General features: G+C 43.2%; 1 protein-coding gene across 5 annotated transcripts; it reads right to left on the bottom strand.

Annotated features, from left to right (window-relative positions):
• Positions 1-641: 641 nt before the first annotated feature.
• Positions 642-17,890, bottom strand: AP1AR (adaptor related protein complex 1 associated regulatory protein). Of its 5 annotated transcripts, none has more exons than XM_053911869.1 (10): positions 17,525-17,890; positions 12,427-12,475; positions 11,410-11,436; positions 9,448-9,473; positions 7,694-7,790; positions 6,363-6,461; positions 4,502-4,638; positions 3,810-3,883; positions 2,918-3,046; positions 642-1,022 (listed from the first exon to the last, which is right to left on the bottom strand). In XM_053911869.1, exons 1-10 carry the CDS (start codon positions 17,596-17,598, stop codon positions 742-744), a joined length of 993 nt encoding a protein of 330 aa, XP_053767844.1. In that variant the 5' UTR covers positions 17,599-17,890; the 3' UTR covers positions 642-741. The 5 variants fall into 5 exon arrangements, with proteins under 5 accessions (XP_053767844.1, XP_053767845.1, XP_053767846.1 ...); XM_053911870.1 differs by having other exon boundaries at positions 4,502-4,560; XM_053911871.1 differs by having other exon boundaries at positions 4,502-4,557.
• Between the last annotated feature and the right edge of the window lie 5,028 nt (positions 17,891-22,918).

Here is a 22,918-nt window from a genome sequence, read left to right as displayed (position 1 = left end):
AAAAATGACACCTAGAAATTTAATATATCAACAAACTTAAAGTCAGTATTCATTTATAGTGCATGTAAAAGGAAGTGAAAAACCTGTCTATTTATTTTCTTCAATATTACTTTTGATTACCAACTTTAACGGTCCAAACTCTGAAAGCTTAGTTTGTCATATCATATCCTTTGTTTCAGACTAAATCAATATTATCACACTTGGATGCACAGTAAGTGTAGAAAAAAAAGATACTTGAGCATTTCTTTAAGGTCAGCTACTAAAATTAATTGTGGTTACTATGAGACAATCAAATTTAAACCAGTGGTAGGAATAAGTAATGTTGGGAAAAAACCACTATTCTAACTCTGAATATGGCAGTCCATCCTCATGCTCGCTCACGTCTGCTGAGCATTAGCACAAAATGCCTTAATGTCTTCACAGTTAGCTACTGAAATAAGCTTACGAAAACATACTAACTCAAACTATTAAAGTTATTTTAAAAATGAAAATCTACAAATATTAAACAGGAATCCTACAAAGGAGTTGAAATAAACACAATTGATAACATGACAGACCATTCACTTGTTTTTGGACAACAGAAGGCAGGTGATGAATTGCACTTAATTCTGCAGCGCTCGGACACGGCCGGCCCTCCTGGCCGGCCCTCCTCGCCGTTCGGACAGCATCTCCGGCAGGGTCCCTGCCTCCCTGAACCGCGGGGCCGGGCCTTCAGCACTGGGTCCCGGCTGCTGAGCAGGGTCACAGGACCTCACCCTCTCGCTTCTGCTGATCTGCACGGGGCTGCTTCGCGCCGGAGTCAGTGAGTTCTAGGACAGGGTTCACAAACCCAGAGTACTCGGAATTGCCGTTGTCGTCCACGTCAGCGCCCACGAAGTCGCTCTCCCACTCCAGCCCGTTGGAGTCGTCAGAGGCTGATGCAGCGTGACTTCCCGGCGTCCGGCCCCGACCCCGGAGTGCCGCCCGGAGGATGTCTTCCTCGGTCCTAGAGCGCTCTCTCACCGGGAGCATTCGATTCATTCCTGTAGTTGGAGCAAAGGTATTAAAAACCACAGTGAATACAACACCACCACCACCCACTTCCATCTATCCCGCACCCAGTTCCCGGTAATGCTTTGTACGTGCCACGCGTGTTATGCGCACGTCACCCTGCTCCGCTCTACAGCCGGGAAGTCGCGCCACACGAAGGGAGGGGCGCCCCCCACCCCGCAGCCCCACCCCGCACGCCCCGCGCCCCTCCCCTCCCCTGCCACTGCCACCATGGAGCAGACACGTTTCCAGGGAAACTATTCTAGACCTAATTCTGAACAGCAATTTGGCCAGTAAACTGGGAGTATCTACATTCTTGGAGGAAAAACAGTCATTGTATTGGCAGAGGGAGGAAGGATAGAAATTTGTAAGTGTAGGATCAACATTAGTAATAGAATTAAAACCTGGGACTAGAAAAGGGATTATAAGAGAAAACCCATAGACACATTCAGTAATTTTGTTTTCTGACCTTACAGATTCAAACCCTGCAGTTACCAGATAATACTTAAGCCTGTATCACTATTGTCTGTCACTTGTGAAAAATCATGGACTCAACCCCGCAGAGCAAGATATTTCTATAGACAAGATAAAAATATGAGCTTCATGCTAATATAATTTTGTGGATTTGTATTTCACTAACACTGTATCTAAAAGAAGCTGGTTCCTACTAGTTTCTAGTGGGCTCTGTCCTCACCTAGCTAATTAATAATTCTGTTAAGGATTTAAATAATGACCTCAAAAGTTATGTTATCTACCAGTCTAATTAGTATAGGGCACAGATGACAAAATCAGGAATTAAAATAACTGAAAGGCTTTAGATCAAATGGAACACGACGCTAAAATAAATCAATTTAAGGTCTGCTGGAGTCCACACTTCGTCTTAGCCCAAAGGCCGGGAAGCGACTGCTGACTGGGATCCAAACAGGCAGTGATGTAAGAACAGGATTGGGGAAACAGTATCTGGGTGAAAAGAAGACTTAAGTTACTGCAGTCTTTGGTAAAATTATTCAAGTCCCCGCTGTGTACGCTTCTTCGTTGATAAAACAAATGGCTTGGACTGGAGGCAATCTAAGGTCCTTTCCTTCTCAAAATTAGATGAAAAGTTTAATGCTTATTAGTTTTCTTAAAGGCCTGTATTCTATAATTGGTTCTTCCTTTTTGGATTATCTATTTCTTAACATGAAAACCTGGACCTTATTCAGTGGAATAGACTTTTTTTAAAAAAAATCCACATTTTAGCTATAATTTTGAGTACTTACTATGTGCAACAGTCTGTATTTGGTGTTTTATAGAAATTTTATTTAATTTCCACAACACTCATGCCTTCATTTGTTCAAATATTTGTTAACTGCCTATTCTGCGCCAGGCAGAAGGGACACACCAGTGAATCATCCTTTAAAGTAGGTTTCTATTCTCTTTCTATGTATACAAACTGCATCTTAGAGAAATAAAGAAATCTACCAAAAGTACAACATTGAGGAGGACATCTAGGTAAAATTCAAACTCAGTCTGTGTTACAGCTTCCATAGTACCAAGAAAACTAACGAATTGCTAATTTATTTATAACGGACTGAAGTAATTAACTTTGGCTTTAGGTTGCCCACAAGGGGGCAGCAATTCTTACTGACAATCCATGGGGTGGATTACAAAACCCTCAAAACGAGAAATTAAATTCTCTAAACCTTAAAAAATACTAAAAATTGAGCAACTTTCTAAATAATTTATTAACTAATGATAATTACTAACAACAAGAGTCTAAGAAATTTTTTTACTGATTTTTCTAAGTCTTGCATTCATTTCAGTTTAAATTACAGTAAAATACCAACTTGGTATCTATCCATGAACACATTAAACTAAACATCTCAGGTACAAGGTGAATGTCAAATACCTTCCTCATCTTCCCACTCTAGATCTAAGGATGTGCTGTCGTCGTTCCCACTGGTCGATTTCGTTTTGGTCATTAAGTCACAACTGCTTTCTGTATTGGGTGTCAGAACGGTGGCGTCCGACGAGAGTCCTAGGACAGACACCAGAGGCCAGTGAACGGGGTGTCTGTGTCCTCCCCTCACCCGCCTCTCCTGCAGTAATCGCCTGCCCAACCGTCACTCAGCCCTTTGCTGTCACAGGCAGCGATGACTGAAACCACTACATTTGTGTGTTTGTTGAGAACACACAGGGCTTCCCCCCTTTCTGGTTTTTTCGTTTTGCCACCTAGCAGCACAGGAGACATGCAAATGTAAATGCACCATCGCTTTTCAAGTGCGACGAACCTCCCCAGGTATTATTCTTAATAGTCTATTACAAAGGCAGCAAAAAACGAATGAAGAGAAAAAAATGACAGAACAAATGAAAAAAGGTCTGTATTTTCAAGAGGAACCACTACCATGCTTCTACTGCTGGGAGTTTTCACTTGGCCAATGTGGAGAAAGTCATTTTCATCTTACGAGTCAGTTTCTAAGAATTAAAAGAAATGCACTTTGCATGGCTCCCTCACCTCCCCTTCCTTTTCCTGGGGGGGAGAGGTGAGGTCAGAAATGGAAAGCAGAGACCCTGACTCCCACATGAATCTACAGAAATAGCCTGAGACTATATTTTGGTCCGACCCCTTTTGAAAAAGGAAAGAGGATATTGTTTAGTTGAGGACTTCTAACTGAACCATCTGGGCCGTATGAACCGAAGGGGGATGTTCTACAGAACCACAGCTAGGACCTCCAGTTACCATCTGTTTAATGTACCTAAAGGAAGCTTAAAATGTACACAGAATATTTTAAAAGACTTACTACTGCCTCGAAAAACTTCATATTGTGACTTTATATTTCTCAAACAAGATTCAAAGTCGTCTTCTGGTCCAGAACTGTATTAAAAGTGAAATAATTTTTTAATATATTCATAGGAGATATAACACAATGCATATTTAAATTAATGTGACATTTTTGGCTTGATGGTTTATCCCACCCAAATTCATAATTGCTGCATAAATAGAATAATTGAATGAAAATAGGTCTTAATTTTCTTAATGTTAGCAATAAATTGAAAATAAGATTTTGGTTAACCCTGATGTCAAATCTCCAAAGCTTAGCCGCAAGTATAACTTTACGATTTATGATAATGAAGTGTGGGAAGATTCTCTCATTGAGGAAACTCTCTTCCCAAAACGACCACACACGCACTTTATTGTGAGAGAAGAGGGGGCGAAGGACGCACACAGCAGGGCGTAAATAGCTTATCCCGGGCTGTCCGTGGGATGCGGCATCATTTTCTGCACAGACATTGTGACCACTCTTAAAGATGCAATAGCGTCCATTTGAACAGATGATGACCACTTTTCAAGATAAAGAAAGCAAGTGGTCTCAGTACTCTTGCAGGACAGTGTCTTTGCGAAGCAGTCATGGTTAGGGACACGCACACTTGAGTGTGTGTACAGACATACAGAGAACATTTTCTACCAGGAGGGAGGGGGTTCGCTAGTCACCTCGGACACTCGGCACCGGCGGGGGGGCGGCATCCAGGCGCGGCGCTTGGCCTTCCCTGCTTTGGAGACACGAAGCAGAGCAAAGTCACTGCTGCACAAGTGTGGTGGTTCAGACTGTGCAATGCCCAAAATGTTCTCTTTTGTAGTTTAAAAAGAAAAACTTAGAAAGTTATTCTATTGAAGTCTTTTTCCTTAAATTCATCCCTGTTCACTTCTACACTGTTATATTTATGGGTAGAATTTCTCTCAATTTACCAGTGTATAATCCTTAAGTGGTCAGAATACTCAGTGTTTTAAAAAAATAACTAAGAAGATACACACACACACACACTTAACATCCTTATTACACCTAGGAACCGGTGCTAACTAGAGGATGAGGGGCAAGAAGGGACTGGTTAGGACGGAGCACAGGTTCCCTTCTGGGTGGAAGCAGCAGCGGGGCCCAGAAGGCAGGGCAGAGCAGGCTCTGACAGCGACTTGCTGTGAGTCCCTGGCGTGTCTCTTTACTCTCCGTTTCCCCATCTGCTGATTATAGGGGCTGCGAGACGCCCCGGCAAACGACAAGGAAATGTTGTGGTGAGGGCCAAACGCGCTGGCCTGTGCCTGTGAGCCTGTGCGCAGCCTGTGGAGACTGTTGCAGTCTGGGAGGCACAAAGTCAGAGAACCCAAAGAGATGCTGCACAGGTGATGCCTGCGGCCTTTCAAAGGCGAGCAGCAGAGAATCTATCACAGTAAAGGAGTTGTCTACATTGTAACCAGAAAAGTACTTTTATTTCTTAGTATAGGTGAGTTAATTTTTAAACTTTCTATTTAGAATTTACTAAAAAAAAAAAATCATTCCCCGAGTAATGTGACTATTCTGCGGAAACACACGAGAGAGAGAGATAAAAGACACAGGTCATGCGGAAACCACACAGCCTAGGACAGGTGTGACTGCTCAGCTTCTCCATGTCACGGCGGCCGACTGTGGTGTGATCTGCACTGCGTCGGTTCACACGGGAGTAGAGAGTTCGCGTGGGCTGACTGTGTCGGCAGGTACTGAGCAGGCCATTGGCCAGGTGCTGTGGCACCGGGACTCTGGCCCTGCCGTGTGCCTGCTGTGGAGTCTGCAGCAGGCACCTCACCTCTCTGCCCCCCATTTTCCTCGTCTATGAAACGGGGGACTCAACACACTACCTGTCCCCTAGGATCGTTATGAGGATCACAGAAGGCGAGACTTGTGAACTGCTGGGAACAACACACCCGACACTTAGCCAGGGCCCTGTCGTGTCTGTTAGTAAAGCTGTCTGGCACCCTGAGGACGCTCAGGTCATCAGCACGGGGTAAAGATACGTAAACCTGTTGCCTTCTCTGAAAAGGGGCCAAAGATTTCTCAAGGCCCAAGCTCCCAGCCTCCCACAGACACAGGAATAAAGATGAACAATATGCAAGATCCCTGTGGGGCAAACTGCCCGGCTTACCTGACTCTGGGAAGTATAAGAAGTTCTAGCAATTAAAGGACTTGTTTAAAAAAAATGAACAAAATTAAACTTACAAAGGCTATTTTTGCCCTGTTTCTAAGAGTACATTTATTTTTCCAAAAGAATACTGGATTTTAGAAAACGGAAAGTGATGTTTGGGATAAACAAGAGTTAGTGTCTGCTAATCTCAGGCAAAAGAGCATTCAGAACCAAGGATGTAATTTGATGTTATTTCCAGCTGTTAAAAGTTCAACTAATTTGCCTTTAAATTCCTAAAGATAGAGGCATGAATACACTTGTCAAACAGAAAGCCCTTGACTCTACAGGACAGGAAAGTGCTGACTCAGCTCTGTCGGAGAAAACCAGGAGCAAGCAGCCTGGTGGAGGCTGGTCTCCCTCACCTCCTCGCGCCTTCGCTGCATGGCTGCCCTGGCTGCTTCACGCTGGGCAGCGTATGAAGCTTCTTCTTCTAGTCTTAACTTCTCCTCTTGTAAGGCTAACTGTGCATGAACAAAACAGTAAGGATTAACAAAAGCAGAACCTGTCTAACTGCTCTAAAAATAAAATGTTCCTATTTATAAAGTAAAAAGTAAATTATTAAAAAATTGATCTCTACAAAGCATAATGGAATTGATATTTTTGTGATTTCTCATGAAATCAATCATATTACAGAATTCTTTAGAAACTGAAATTATGATGTAGCAGCATCTAATCTGCATAAATACAAAATTGCTTCTTTCTCAGAATTCTCAATAATCGTTCTAACACCTGTCACCTGACCAGTTGAAGGGTTCTGGGCCTCCTACAGCCCATCATGTCACCATCAACTAAAGTGAACTAAATGAGCTTCCAGGGGTCATGTCTCATCATCCCGGGTCTTCTGATTTGTCTTACTATCAAGTTGTTCAAAAATTACTTTTCAAAGTTAAGTTCTTGCCGTTCTAATAGAATGCAAACTACTTGAGTGATAATCTATTGCATTTCAAATGAAAGTTAAGCATCAACCTGGCTGGTGTGGCTCAGTGGATTGAGTGCTGGCCTGCGAACCAAAGGGTCACCCTTTTGATTCCCATTCAGGGCACATGCCTGGGTTGCAGACCACGTCCACAGCACAGGGTGTGCGAGAGGCAAACGCAAATTAATGTTCCTCTCCTTCTCTTTCTCCCTCCCTTCTCCTCTCTCTAAAAATAAATAAGTAAATATATATTTTTTTAAAGTTAAGCATCAAATTTTGAACAAAATTATTTTTCCTTACGCTAATAAATATTATAAGCTGTTACAGATCATCTATTACAATTACAGGCCATTTTGTGAATACATTAAAATAAATACAACATTCAGGACTATTAGAAGTGCTGACTTCCCTTACTAAGAACAAATTTATCTGAAACGAACAAGACGACTTTTAAAAACCACACTTATTGTGAAACAGTAATTTTTTAAAATTGGTTTTAAATACAAAGGTGCATGAGAGTCGCTACTTCTAAATTAAGACTTTTCTTAGGATACTGTATTCTCTTCATTTTTGGCTGCATATGATTGCTGATATGAATTAACCTAAACTGAAACAAATTGTAATAGGCTGAAATAATTTTTAACTTTTAAATAATTTCATCTGTATATGTCTAAATAGAGGTCCAATGACTTTGTATGCAATATATTATTTTAGGACAACTTCCCCTATAAAGACCCTTTATAATAACATATAAAAGCAACATAAAAGACTTTTTACCTCTTTTTGAATTTTCATATCAAGATCTTTCTGTTTCTCAGCAATAGAATCATAATGCCTCTCTCTTAAGTCAACGATTTCTTCCTCAGTGAGAGGCCTACACAGAAAAATGAGGGTGAAAAAGAAAGAAAACTTCTGATGACTGAGTCCAAATAAAACACTCAGAAAACCAGTGAAATTCTGAAATTTTACTATAAAATGTATTGACGCAATTTGATGTGTAACTTCGTCATAGGAAAAAGCAGACATTCTAACACTTGCTATATTCTGGCAGAAGGCTGAGGAAGGTGACATGGTACAGCGCATTTTTTAACTACAACCACCTCTGAAGACATGTTAGGTCCACTTCACTCTGGCTCTGCCGCAGCCCTCTGACCGCCTCCTCCCCGAGTGTTCACCACGAAGTATCCCAGGCTGCCCACCCCGCCCACGCACTGCCCCCCTCCACCGCCAGCGTGGGCGCTGCAGCAAATCTGCGCCACCTTCTCACAACACACCTCCTTCCTGCGCCCCTGTCACAGCGCCTCCCTCACCCCCGACTCACTCTGACCCAGGGTGGACTCGCCCTTTCTGCTGAGAAGGGCCAGAGCAAGTCCTACACGTTGGGCCCTCAGCCCCCAGCAACAACCCTCCCTTGTGCACAGTCAAGCACCCCTCATACCCCACCCCAACCTGCAGAATCATCACACAATCCCTGAGTTCCTTTGTCAAAGTCTGTTCTCTTTAAGGTCAATCTCACCCAACTTTGGGAAATGAGAAGCATGCACCAACAAGTCCTTCGAATTCTGCCACCCTCTTACCGAAGTCTGCCCTCTCCCCAGGCGGAATCCTCAGCCTGCCCAAGGCCTCTGCTCCAGGCCCACTCCTGACGCTTTCACAATGGAGCTGTCCCCACCCAACCTGGGAACTCTGTGCTGCTCCGCCTGCCAGCCCGCACCCTCAGCCCACTCTCGATCTGCTTCCACCTCTCTTTGGTGGGAAGGAAAGGAAATCCTTCATCTGACATAGGTCCACCTCCAGCTACTGCCCCTTCTTTCATCCCCTTTCAGCCCAGATTCCAGTAACTAAATGTCCAGTATTATCATGATAGCACACCCAGCACTTAGCGCGTGTCAGGCTCTCTTCTTGGTGCTTTATGTACATTAAGTAATTTTACTCCTCACAGCAACCTTGTCAACACAGAGATTATGTGTGTGAGTGGGATAAGGGAAAGACAGGTCCGGGTCAGCACCCAGGACGTGGCAAAGCTGGAGCCCCAGCAGGCTGGCTCCCTGCTCTGGGCTCCTGTGCTTCCTGCCCTCCACATGCTTCCCCCATTTTCTCAGCAATCACTGCAGTTCCCTCTGCTCCATTTCTGATCACTCTGGCACAGGCAGTCACAGGTCTAATTACTACAGAAAGATATTTAAAAACCTGTAATTAGTAGAACATGCTTTAGAACGTCATAAGAAAGTGAAAGGAGATAAAGTTTAAAAATTAAAGAAAATGTAAATGGTTTTTTATTTACCAAAATCCCACATTAACCACCTAGAAACAACTTAGGTTCAAGAGGAAAGCAGGGAGGCACTACGCACATTAAATTGTTTAAGGCTCAAGGCAGCCTTTTGAGGCAGGTTAGGTGCCTCAGCCTCGCAGGAGGAGAAAGGTCAGGGTCTGAAATGGAAAGTGTTCAAAGCAAACTGATGACAGAGCCCGGAGCACTTCTGCAGTCCCCCCAGAAGTTACTCAGAGACAGACAGACAGACAAACCTTACCTATGACTGCTTCCTGGGCTTTCCCCCTGTAAAAAAAATTAATTAAAAAATAAAAATTTTCATTAGCTGAATTCTATTTCAAGTAAGCCAATACAAATTGTACTTAATCAAAATATTCGCTCTCATCTATTTTTCACACAATAGACAAGGTTAATGAGTTTTTAAACGAAAAACTTCAAAATTTTACTGTTTTGGAAAGGCAAAATTTCATTTAATATCTGCTTAATTATATGAAAACAAAATGCAGGATATTAATTTTTCTTACAAATATTTATCGTGTACCCAGTGAACATCTGGGATCAGGCCGGTACCAGACATGTCTTTTGTGCCCTCATCACTCACGAATTCTGTCTGTGCAAATTCACTGACAAGGGAAGTGTGTTAGCAGCCTCACAGCCCATGCCCCCTGCCCACTGAGGGTCCCTCAGAGACCAGCACGGAGCAGCAGACACCGGCGCTGCCCACCTGCATGGCCCGGCGGAGGTACAGCACACAGCGTTTCGCCTTGTTTCAGCTCTGTGCTGTGTTCTTTCTACAGGCCACTTCACGCGCGCCACATTTCTTGTAGCTGTATGTTTTTATTGGTGATATCACTGATAAAATGACCCCATGCACAGTGCTGAGGTGCTGTCTAGTGTTCCTCAGCACAAGAAAGCTGTGACACTTCTCTGATGGAGAAAATACATGTGTTAGATGAGCTTTATTCAGCCTGAGTTGCAGTGCTGTGGGCTGTGAGTTCAAAGTCAGTGACCTGATAACATGTATCAAAGTGAGGGGACAAACGGGAACATAAAACAAGTTTGTATAACGACCAACAGATGGAAATGCTGTGAGCGGGAGTGTGCAGGAGTGTGCAGGAGCCGAATTGTTTGTCCCCTCGGAGTGAGTTCCGGAATTCTCCACCCCGGCACCACAGTGACTTCATAAAACCTAACCACCGTGATGAGAATCAACTGTTCTTCTTATCTGTCACAGAATATGAAATTACCTACAGTATTTTGCATCCTAATAACTAATTTCAAGACTGATTTGGGTTCATGTATCTGTCTTATACAAATATGCTATACACATCTGACAGTTAAAATATATGACAAAGTAACAGTAGAAATAAAATTCTAAATGGTCCAAATGAATCTAGGAAACAGCACTACACAATAGGTCAACCAGACCAAACATAAAATATGACGTGCCAGAGAAGGAGACTGGTTAGCAAAACAAAACTTAACCCAAAACCAACAGGCACCTTCGGAAAGCACCTCAGGAAAACACACGGAGCCACAAATTCTTTTACAAAGCAGCATGGTCCTGGCCGGGTAGCTCGGCCGGCCCGGGCGTCGGCCTGACACACCAGGGTTGCGGGTTTGATCCCTGGTTCAGGGGCACATGGGGGCAACCAATCCGTGTTTCTCCCTTTCTCTCCCCTGCTGCCCCTTCCTCTCTCTAAAAATCAATGGACATATCCTGAGGATTTGTTTTAAAAAAAAAGATAATGACAAAAATCAGAAACTGATAGTAGAATGAATATGTATAAATTCCACCCTCAGAAATCCATTAAAACTATGGTTAAAGAAGAGGTCTACACTGGACTGTTGAGGAATTTTACCTACCTAATGGCAAGAGGTTAGAAATATCCCTTTTTAAAGTTCCTTGAGTTCTAAAAATGCTTTTAAAACCTGTTTTATATAACTGATATGTATAACATACATAGCTGACATACAGAACTATATATAAATTACATATATGTTTTACAATAGAACTATAAATCTGAATTACTTGCTAAAATAAATTAGTGAAAGAAGGAAATAAAGAACTAATAATAAACAGTAAAAATAAACCCAAAAGATAAAATTCTAAAATAAAAGAAAATGAAGTAAATGCTATTTAAAAACTAATTAATTGTTAAAACTGATTAGATGAGTAAAGAAAACCATGTGAATTGTACACTACTGTGGAAATACTTACTTCATCGCTTTCTACTAGATTCTCAAACTGAAAGAACAAGAAAGCCAGTGTTAGAAGAAAGACCTGTCTATGGTACCTGTCCCACAAATAACAATGTCACACTTTCACCTAAAAAATAATGTATCTTCCTATTTGTAGGATACTGTAAGTCTCTATCCATCAGTTCATCTGATGTATATTTAGCAGTCCTACCAGACCGCCAAGAAAAGCTATCTCTGGTTTATGACTTTACATGAAAAACAAAAGGAGAACTACAGCAAGTTCCCACATAAATCAGGAACTGATAGAACTTTCCCCTGAATCAAGGATTTCATACAGATGTTTAAACCCACACTGCCAGAATCTTCCACTTGAATTCAGAATAATTTAACGTCATAAGAAGGAAAATTACTAAAAGAAAACGGACTGAAAAAGATATCTGAACAAGAATTTCTCTTATAACACTTCTATTTATTCATTCATTCATGTAGCTATTTATGGAAAATCTACTAAATGGTAGCACTGCTCCCAATACAGTGTCCTTCTAGAGATAGGAATGCAAACAATTCAAGCATAATGTGATGAATAGTACGTAAAATTACCTAATGAAAGTCATTACCATTAAAACATTTGAATTTTAAATATAATTTGATAAATAACCACTTGAAAGAAAAAAGGGTTTTCTTGTTAATATTGGTTTGTTGTCTCAAGATCAAGAAAACAATGAAAGGTTCAAAAAATACAGGAATCTAAATGGATTACTTAAAACTATTTAAAATTATGATCTTGAACTTATTTTTTATATTGGTTTGTGATTTTTTAAAAAACTAATTTCTGGTTTTTATTTTCAGGACCTGGATATTCTGCCAATTTCTCCCACTGCCCCTTCCACCAGGACCTCAATTCTTCCCTTTTCATTAGCACCAGTAACAGGGAAATAGACAGTTCACACGAAATTCAGGCCCTGATCCTTCTCCCTCAGTTGAAAAAAGCCCCCCAAAGGCATTTGCATCCAATCAAATCAGTGACTCTACTCACCTCTATAGTTAAATGCTCACCTCTTGAGCATGTTCTAAAATATTTGGATCTGGGAAGAAAAACAGAAAAACAACTTTAAAATCAAATTTAATCCCGAGTTAATATAATGGAATAAAAACATTTTCTCAACAGCGCCTTAAAATCTTTAACATATTAGTACCTTATATTTATCAAAATAAACCAGGAAATTTACCTAAGAATATAAATAGTCCAGACTTTTAAACCTAGTTATGAGTGTTTAGTCAAACAATATTTTTCTGTTGGTACTAATATTTACTAAGCCTGTAATAAATTAATTTACTACATAAAACAGAATACAGATAAATTTAAAAATGTATCTCATTATTTTTACTGTATCAAGAAAACTATCTTAAAAAAAAACTATCTTGTTAAAGTACTGACGTACTAAATGCTTATGACAAGAGCATCTTCCGACTTTTGTGAAACATGCAAAACGACAGAAACCTGAAAGGATTAATGCCAATACACTGACGGTGCGGTCTCTGGACGGGGGACCTTGTTCTCTGGACGGGGGGACCTTGTTCACCCGAAGCTAGGCGCTGCTGCTTCTCTTCCCAAGGCCACGCAAACAAAGACAGTAACACACACACATCAACCACACAGTCTGTTACAGTGATGTTTCCCGCGGGCCCTCAGTAATGCCTTTAATTTTAATCTTTCCCTGCACGATGTACAGTTTTCTCAGTTATACCTCAGTGAAGCTGACATTTAAAAAAATTAACCATTCTCTTCTGCTCCTATAGTAAAACTTACATGTAGTCAAACAAGCATCTTTGTTATGTCTGCTCTGCAGACACGTCCACCCTGAACTCAGTATGCGTGTCAGTCCAGGACAAGCCACTCGGACTGCTTTACTGCGGGAAGGGCCAGGAGATTGTGACTTTCACTTATCATGTGGCTCCCGTTACAGCTGCCAAAATTGATGGAAAGAACTCCTCACCCCCCTGTGTGTCCTGTGCCGCTCAGTCGGCCCTGACTCCAGGTGACCCCCTGAACAGGTGACGTGCCCAGGGTCCTGTCCTCACAGCCCCACTCAGCCCAGGAGACTCAGCCTGTGGCTTCTTTCAAGGAGTGAGTCCTTCCCACGTGGGGTCTCCTCTTTCCCTGCCGCCGCTCTGTCCCCGGCATCACTGTCTTCTCTGAAGACCCCCGCCTGCTCACAAGGTGCCCAGCAGGACAGCTGCAGTCTGTCACCTGTCCCAGCGACCTTTCAGGATTATTTGTCTGGGACCCACTGGCCCATTGTTCTGGGGGTTCCGGGTTTCCAACACCCTACTGCAAATGAGTCTGTTTCCCATCAGCCTTCTTCACTGTCTGACTCTCACGGTCCCAGCCTTGGTCTCTAAGGACACTTCTGGGCTCCTGGTGACCTGATTCCTCCACTGCTGCCCTCCGCCTGCTCCTGACGCCTTGACTGCCATCTGCACTTGAACTGAGGACTGAACCAAGGTCAGCACAGGCTTTAACAGTTTTGGCATCCTGGTCGTCTGTGTTGAAGTTGTGCATTTCTTCTGTAGCCATGATTTCTGTCTTCCTGAGGGTTGGCCACAGTCCTGCTTTGCCACTTTCTTCTTGCGCTCTCGTCAGAAGTCGTTTCAATCCCGGCTCCTTTCTGCCAGTGAGGTGGGGTCACCGGCAGAGCTGAAGTGACTGGTATTTCTTCCACCTGAGAACTGCTAATGTGTCAGGATTCCTGGACAGAAAGCTCCCCTTGCCTGAATATTCAGGTACATCAGTTATGATGATAGCTGAGCTGCTGAACCAAAAACACTGCAAGAATAATGATTTTAAGAAAATAACAGTGGATTTTCCTTCTTTCTTAATAGTCTAAAGTTCCCTAAAGCTGCCCTGGACTTTACATGGAGAGAAAGATAAAACATACTCCCTGAATCATGGTGTAGACCAGGAGGTAGCAAACCATGGTCCATGGCCCAAACCTGGCCCAACGCCCATTTCTATAAACCAAATCTGTAAAGGAACAGTCACATTCATTTACTTGATTATTGTCTCGGCTGTTCTGGTGCTAAAGCATGCGACCTTGAGTAGCTGCAACAGAGACTTTCTGACCTGCAAAGCCGAATTATCTGACCCTTTATAAAAACTGTTTGTCAATCCCTGATATAGAGTAGATTTAAACCTGTGTAAAATATTATTTCCTCGGGGCGATATGATTGTCTCAGGGTGCTGTAACAGGTTTCATAGGGAAGGTAATCTTTACGGGTAAGAGTTCTCTGAGACAGGAAAAGAACTACCACACATAAGGGTGATGGGAAGGAGCCCAGTCTGTGAGGAGATGGGATACTGAGGGTGTGCAGGAGGGAGAGCAGCGGAGACCACTGATTCACGGGCCAGCCCTCCCTGCCCCGTGCGGCCTAACTCGTGCTCAGGGAGCGAAGTCCACAATGCCCATGCTGTAGTCTAAGGAAAACGTGACTAGGCTGGTAGAATAGAGTAAGGTTAGATTATCCTGTTACTAGTTTAAACTGGATACTACTCTCAGTTGGGAGGTTGTATTTATTAAGAAAGGTGAAATCGTAAGGTTTCAGAATGAGTGTGAAATTAGAATAGATTCAGTGTTTTTCTTTTAATGTTGTTCTCACTGATGTGTATGGAAGAACAGTGAATGAGATGAATGAAAGAACAGTGAGTGAGATTACACTCTTTACCCAAAGCAGAGCTGCATATAATCCCAACTACGCAGACCTCACGCTGCACACTGACTACCACAGCTCACCCCTTCCCAGAGGAAGAAAGGCGGGCAATTCAGCCTTAGGAGCTGGGTGCACAGGAAGCCGTAAAGCTGGGATGGCGTGATCCCGAGTGGGCTCCAGGAAGCCAAGCTCCATTAGGTGACATTCTGGAGAGGCAATGGAGTGCGAGTTGCAGCCCCGAAGCCAGTGGCCAGCCATGAGAAAGACGATTCCTGAGGGAGACGTAGAGCAGAAGGAACCAGGCTCAGCACGTGTTAGGGAGAAATTAAACAGCTCATTCGAGAGAGAGAGAGAGAGAGAGAGAGAGAGAGAGAGAGAGAGAGAGAGGAGGATGAAGTTGGTGTCTTAGAAGACTGAATGAAGCTGTTGAGGGAATTGGAGAATACACGGAGCAGAGGAAGAAGAAATCTGGGGGAAAAGAAGAATGCACTATTTCAGATATTTATCGGAACACAGACATTAGATAGGTTAGATAGGCTGACTTGAGGAGCCCTGGCGCGTCCCAGTGTATCTCTTCAGCAGGCAAATACAGTGCTGAGCCTTTGTCAAAGAGAGCCGCTCAGAAGACATGAGATTTGGGAGTGGTGGTAGTTGAAATCATAGCAATGGATGAAATTTCTTCAGGAGTACATGTATATGTGGAGGGAACTAAACAACGGAAAGACAGAGGAAAATGCCAAATTTAACAGACAGGATAAGAATGCCAAGAAAGATATGATAAAAGTGGCCCTGGCCAGGCAGCTCAGTTGGTTAGAGAGTCATCTCCACGCACCAAGGTTGAGGGTTTGATCCCTGGTCAGGGCACATACAAGAATCATTCAGTGAATGCATAAATAAATGGAACAGTAAATTAATGTTTCTCTCTCTATAAATACCATTTAAAAAAATTTTAAAGAAGATAAAAGTGATGTGGCAGAGGTTAAGTGCATAGTTCCAAGAGAAGAATGGCTTATCACACAGAATCAAGAGCCAAGTTGTTAATCTACATACAAGATACTCCAGTGACAAAGTACAAGATAACGCACTGACAAATAATGGCAACCAAATATCTACAGAATAAAGAGCCATGAGCTATGAGACAAATATAAATTACATGAAGTTTTTATGATTACCCCTAAATTTTTGCCCTTAGATGAACTATTAGTTAGCTATCTATAGTTGAAAAAAAGTCCTACCAGGTGGAAAAAAAAAAAAAACAACAGGTGAAATTTAACCTTATTCTGTAAATAACAATTAATTATACATTCACCTGTGTCTACATGTTTACTAGAAACTCCTAAAATAATATTAAAATGAATGTAAAACAATAAGTTTATCCAGAGATTCAAGTAAGGGAACTTGTACAAACCTATGTTTACGGATTAAAAGAAACAGATCAATACCAGCATCATATTTTATTTCTTTTTTATTGATTGAGTTTGGAGCGAGCACATAAGAGTGAGAAACATCGATTTGTTGTTCCACTTATTGATGCATTCATTGGTCAATTCTTGTGTAAACCTTGCCCAGGGATCCAATAGCATCTTGGTATATCAGGACGAGCTACCCAGCCAGGGCGCATCATATGATTCTAGATGACCATGTCCACAGCCCACAAGCTCTCCTTGCCTCCACAAGGCTTGTTTGTTCAAGGAGTTCTGCACACAAGCAGAAGGGCACAGATGCAACATTACGGTTCCTACCTGCGGACAGTTACACGTGATCTGTTCTAGAAACTGAAAAGGCCTTATTTCTCACACAAAGTGGCTTGGCATATTTTCAATTCTAAGTGTGAATTCCTGGGATATATTTATTTAACAATAACAAAGCTAATTCCCATGGACTTTGTTCTAACCTTTTCCACACCCTGTAAAATAAAAAGCACACAACTGACTAATCATGACATTCGGTACTGTACGGACGGGCTTCCCTGGGGTTACAGAGCTTCGGGCCTCTCCAAGTTCCAAAAAATTCACGTGAAAAGGCTACGCACGGCCTCCGCTACAGGCACGGAAAAGCCGAACGACCGGGGAGACCCGGCAAGGCCAAGTCCACAGACGCGGCGTTGCTCCAGCCGCATCCAGGAGGCTGCACCCGAGAGCCCTCCGCGGCGCCCACGCCGGCGGCCAGTGTCCTTGCTGCGCCGGGGCGGAGGACGCAGGGGCGCTCCCGCAGGGCGTGTCTTGGGCTGCGGAACCGGTCCCGCGCCCACCCTGGAGGCCTCACCACCCGGGGCGCGCCCACCAGGCGGGAGGCTAGACAAGCGCGGGGGTGCCCCGCCCAGCTCCTCCCCCCGCCCGGCTCCGGCTCCGACGCCCGCGAGGGTACACGGCAGCGGCCGGCCCCCGTCCCGCGGCGGCGGCGGCGGCGGAGAGGGCCCAGCTTACCCTCCGCCGCGCGGCAGCCGCCCCGCGTCTCGGCGAAGCCATCCGAAGCACTGTGTCCAGCAGCAGTTGCCCATCGCGGCCGCCGGCGCCTCCTCCGCCTGCTCCAGGCCCGGCCCGCAGCCGCATCCGCGCCGCGCGAGCCGACGGGCGCCGGGACCCACAGCGGGCCGGCCAGGCCCGGCGGCGTGGGGGGCGCGGCTGGAACAAAGGCGGTGACTAGGCCCGTGGCCTCCCGGTGGCGGCTACTTGAGGACGGGGCGCCGGGGTGCGGCCTCTCGCCCCGCGGGCCGACCGCATGGCGCCGCGCGCGCTTTAGCCCTCAGTGCGAGGTGCAGCTCTGGCTGCCGAAGGTTGCCAGGCCACGCCCCCGGCGGGCCCAGGCCACGCCCGGAGTGCCCAGGCCACGCCCCTGAGTGCCCGGCTCGGCCTCTCGCTGACGCTACAGCCACGCCTCCAGCCTCATCGGGTTGGGATAGGGCGAGCTCCCACGGAGGCCCCGCCTCCTCCGGCAACTTGTCTGACGTAACTTCCGACAGCTTCTGGTTGGGCGGCCAACACCCTGCGACCCGCTTGATTCCGGGGTGTGGGTGTTTGTTTCGCTGGACCTTGACCTGACCCGGGAATCCCAGAAATGAGGACGTTATAGAAAAAGGATCCAGGAATGGGGCTGGATCTTTGTGGTGATGGAAAACCTGTATCTTGGTTGACTCACTGTCAATATCCTGTTTGTGATACTGCACTATAGTTTTTCAGGCTGTCACGTTGGGGAAAATAGGGTAAAGAATACATGTGATTTCTATTATTTTTTACAACTGTGATACCACAATTATCTCAAAATGAAAGCCTAGTTTTTAAAAATGCAACTATATGTACTAGATGAACACGTTTTCCAATAGGCATTCTTACAAACCTTTATTAAAAGTAAATCTGGTTTCAGTTAAAATCACGAATGATCCTTAGAATGAATGAAAATGATTAAAACATTAAAAAAAATGGCTTCAATGCCCTGGCTGGCATAGTTCGGTTGGCTGGAGCCGTCGTCCAGTAACTGAAAGGTTACCGGTTGGATTCCCGGTCAGGGCACATTCCCAGGTGGCGGGCTGGATTCCCGGCTGGGGCACGTGCTGGAGGCCGCCCACCCGTGATTGTCTCTCACGTGGATGTTTCTCTCTTTCTCTCTTCCTCCCTCTCTCGAATGAGAATAAAATGAACCTTTTTCAAAAAATTTACTTCACTGATCAAAACAATGCAAATTAAAATTCATTATTCACTTGTCAGGTTGACAAAAATTTACAATTCAAATGTCCAGTCCTTGCAGAGTATGTGAAGTAGTAGTATTCTGAATTGCTAGGGATAGTAAAACTCTGAAAAATCCTTTGGAAATATTTACCAAGAGAAAGAAACAAAGTAAATGCTCAACAATTGGAAGAATAGTTAATTCGTTGGTGTATTCTTACAATATTATGATACCGTCAGAAATGGTTTTGAAAAAACTTTAATAACATCACAAAATACTGCTGAATAATGTTGCATGAAAAAAATCAAGATAGAAAATGATATATAATGAGTTCTCAATCATGTTTAAAATAAAGCATATACATCTTACATACACATATACATTCTTTCTTACACTCATATTCCTAGGGGAAAATAAAAATGATACGGTAAACATAAAAATATTAGCAATAATTATCTCAAGATTGTTTTGAGATTTTTTCTTATACTCCTCAATTTTTCTACAGTGATCATTTCATACTTCTGTAATTTAAAAACCCCTTTTTTTAAAGCTAGCCTATTGGCAGAGAGAACTGATACCAAATTCAGTGAAGTCTGGTAACAAATGCAGACATTTAGAAAGTGATGAGAACTTGAATGTGGATAGATTATAATAGATTGAGTTCAGATAGTTTAATTTTTCTAGAAATGTGTTAATTACCAAGCTGATATAAGAGGTTATTGGAATTAACCATGTGATTTTTTAAACCAATTTTGAATCTTATCTTTATTTTAATGTAGCTTTAAATTTTTAAGTGTAATTTATGTATTTATTTATGTATTTAAAATTCTGACCCGAGGATATGTTTGTAGATTTTGGACAGAGAGGACGGAAGAGAGAGAGAGAGAGAAACATGGATGTGAGAGCGAAACATTGATCAGTAGTTTGAACTGGCAGCCTAGGTATGTGCCCTGACCAGGGATGGGACCTGCATGAAACCTGTTGGTCTAGAGGGACAATGTTCCAACCAACTGAGCCATCTGGCCAGGGCTAAATTTTTAAAAATTAGTTGATCAATGCTCTGCTATTACTTAAGCAAAATTAGCAGAAAGAAACTCTGTAACTGGGAGGGATGTTTCAACTCAATTTTACAGATGAAAAAGAGGACTCCCGCAGGGATTGCAGTCCTGCATCATTCAACAAGAGTGTGTTATGAGAAATGTGACATTAAGTGATTTAGACGATTTCATCATTGTGTGAATGTCATGGGATGTTATTATACAGCCCAGATTGTCCAGCTCACTGCACACCTGGGCTGTAAGGTGTAGCCTACTGCTCCTGGGCTACAAACCTGTGCAGTGTATTTCTGCACTGAAAACTGTAGGCGATTATAACACAATAGTAGGTATTTATGTACCTAATCATAAAAAGAGTAAAGCAAAAATATGGTACAAAAGATAAAAATGGTGCACCTGTATAGGGTGCTTACTGTGAGTAGAGCTTGCAGGACTGGATGTTGGTTTGGGTGAGTCAGGGAGTGAGTGGTGAGTGAGTGTGAAGGCCAGGTCATGACTGCCCACCACCATGGGCTTTACACAGACTGTATACTTAGGCTACCTCAAGTTTACAAAACAACACAAAATTAAATCAAGCAGTAGAGAAAATGCTGCACCAAGAGATGCAGTAGATGTGAGATTCATGAGGCTGCTGCCAGCATAACACGGCATACTGTTGTACACCAAACTTTTTAGAAATAGAAATAGTACGTTCTAAAATAATGATAAAACGTATACAGCCTGGGGCAAAAGTAGGTTTGCAGTTGTGGGTATGTGAAACACAGAGTTTATTCTTGCATTATTATTTGTTATTGTATTATTTTCCATACAAACAACTGTAAACCTACTTTTACCCCACCCTGCAGCAGTGACCACATAAGAAGTGTACAACCCCATGGATAAGTTTTTTAACAGTTTAGGGCAAACTGATAACATGAGCTGAGGAGCAAGAGCTCAAACTCTCCTGAGAATAACAATTGTGCATTTCCTTTTATGCATTTGAAATTGAGGGAAGTAGGAAGATTACATGGAGGGAGGAGAAAGCAAGGCAGGAATGGATTACAGGATGGTTAAGATCATGTGCCTTCTTGAGGGTTCCTACCCCATCCAGGGGGATCACTCCTGGCATTTCACAGGTGTGTGACCACCATGCACAGGAACAATGGACAGGATCAGCTTAAAACCTTTCACTAAAGGAGGTCTAGGCCACGGGCCCAACTACCCACCATGGGCTGCCCGGTTAGGGATTTATGATCAGACCACTGTGGGATGTTACTGTCTAAAGAACCCCCTTTATTTTTGTCCACACAGTAAATTCATCAATGAGTAACCTGCTCCATCATCATCATCGAGCACCCTGTACTGTACATATCGTATGTGCTGTGCTCTTACAGGACAGGCCGCGTGGCTGGTTTGTTTACACCAGCTTCACCACGAAGGTGACCAACATGCTACCGCCACCAGGCAGCTACGGTGTAGGAGGAGGTGACCGACTGTGTCAGCCTAATGGGATCGCTGTCATATATCCGGTCTGTGCTCTTTGGCTACACAGCATGACACCATTGTAGACAGTAATAAGAAATAGCAAAAGTTATCTTTTTAGTTTCTTGATAAAATTATGGAGCAGTCTTTCTGATGGAATTTGGGGTAACACTCTAACACTGTAAAAATTAAATCAGAGAGTGATTTTAATCTCCTCTACCAAATTCTGGGGAGTTTGTCCTTTTTAGGAATTACATTTTCATGCATTCAGCTTATGGCAACTTATTAACAAGTTTAGTGGGTATTTCTTATATTTTGTGATGATTTTTTCAGCTGTTTTGCCAAAAAGTTATAGGTTCTGTTTTTTGTTTAAACATGGTCAATGACATAAATAAGAGAATGTCACATCATTAAAAATACAGCTTTATAGATTTTGAGGTATTTAGATTTTTTTCAATCTTTAGAGTGACTTGAAATATGCTGTATTATTTTCTGTGGTAATATTTTAGCATGTAATTTCTGGCATGATGTAAAGAGGCAGCTAGAATGGCATAAATAGTATGTTTTCTGTGTCAGACATGTCGTTTGAGGTGCAAGTGAGCATAATATGAAGAAGTCCAGAAATTTATTGGAAATTGGCCCTAGACCTGGACAAGGGTCAGACCTAGAGAGAGCGGAATTGAGAGGCAGGGCAGGCAGCAGATGAGGCCAACACGAGACCGTGTGTGAACGAGAGATGCTGTGTGGTGTGAAGGGGAAAGTACCAGCCATTGCACGGGGCGCACAACACACTTCACAGGGAATCAGACTGCTGAGAACTGACCAGCGACTGAGGAACACTGCGGTCATTCAAGGAAAAATAAGCCCGCGAGAGAGATTGAAGAACTGGGAGAACCATTTTTTTTAATCAAGGGATGGGGTATTTCATAAAACTTCTTCCCTGGGGTCCTTTCTTCCAGGACTGATGTCTGCAGTAGTTGGCAATAAAAAAAAGCTCATTCTACAAGAAAATTGCCTTCTGTGCAATGAATAAAGTTAACAGCGTCAGCAAACGAGAAGATTGCTAAATGCAGAGGTTATGGGATGGAAATGTAATAGTCAGGGCTTATGAGTTAATTATGAGCCCGAGTTCCTCATCACCGCTTCTTACGTTCTTCTGCTTTTAGAGGTAGAAACCTTTACTTTGTAAATACAGTTTATCAGACACTATTCTATTTTAAAATAAAAATTAATTCTAAAGCACTTTCTAGAATACAAAGCCTAATCTCTACAGTGTTTCAACAATCAGGGAACTGTTTCGAACATATACAGGATTAGAAAAAGAAAAATATGACTCTCCATTGCCCATCACTATTTAACAATTATCATCCTTCGCCCGTCTTGTTTCATGTATCTCCCCGCACGTCCCCCACCACACACACACACGTTCTCCCACCCGGACAGTGAGAAGGAGCAGGGCCATCTTCGGAATCCCAGCTCTTGCTGAACCCGGCACAATACTGAGGTGCCAAGGTGGACAGATAAACTCTGCAGGGTGACAAGTCCTGCAAAGGAGAAATGGCACCAATGCTCTCTCTAACCTTCGGCAGAGCACCGAAGGGAGAGGTGGCCGCCATAAAAGCAGGGGTTAAAAAAAAAAAA

This window comes from Desmodus rotundus, chromosome 9 (genome assembly GCF_022682495.2).
Source record: "Desmodus rotundus isolate HL8 chromosome 9, HLdesRot8A.1, whole genome shotgun sequence".
Taxonomy (NCBI): Eukaryota; Metazoa; Chordata; class Mammalia; order Chiroptera; family Phyllostomidae; genus Desmodus; species Desmodus rotundus.
Note: the sequence above shows the minus strand (reverse complement) of the source record. Positions and strands in the feature narration are given on the sequence as shown.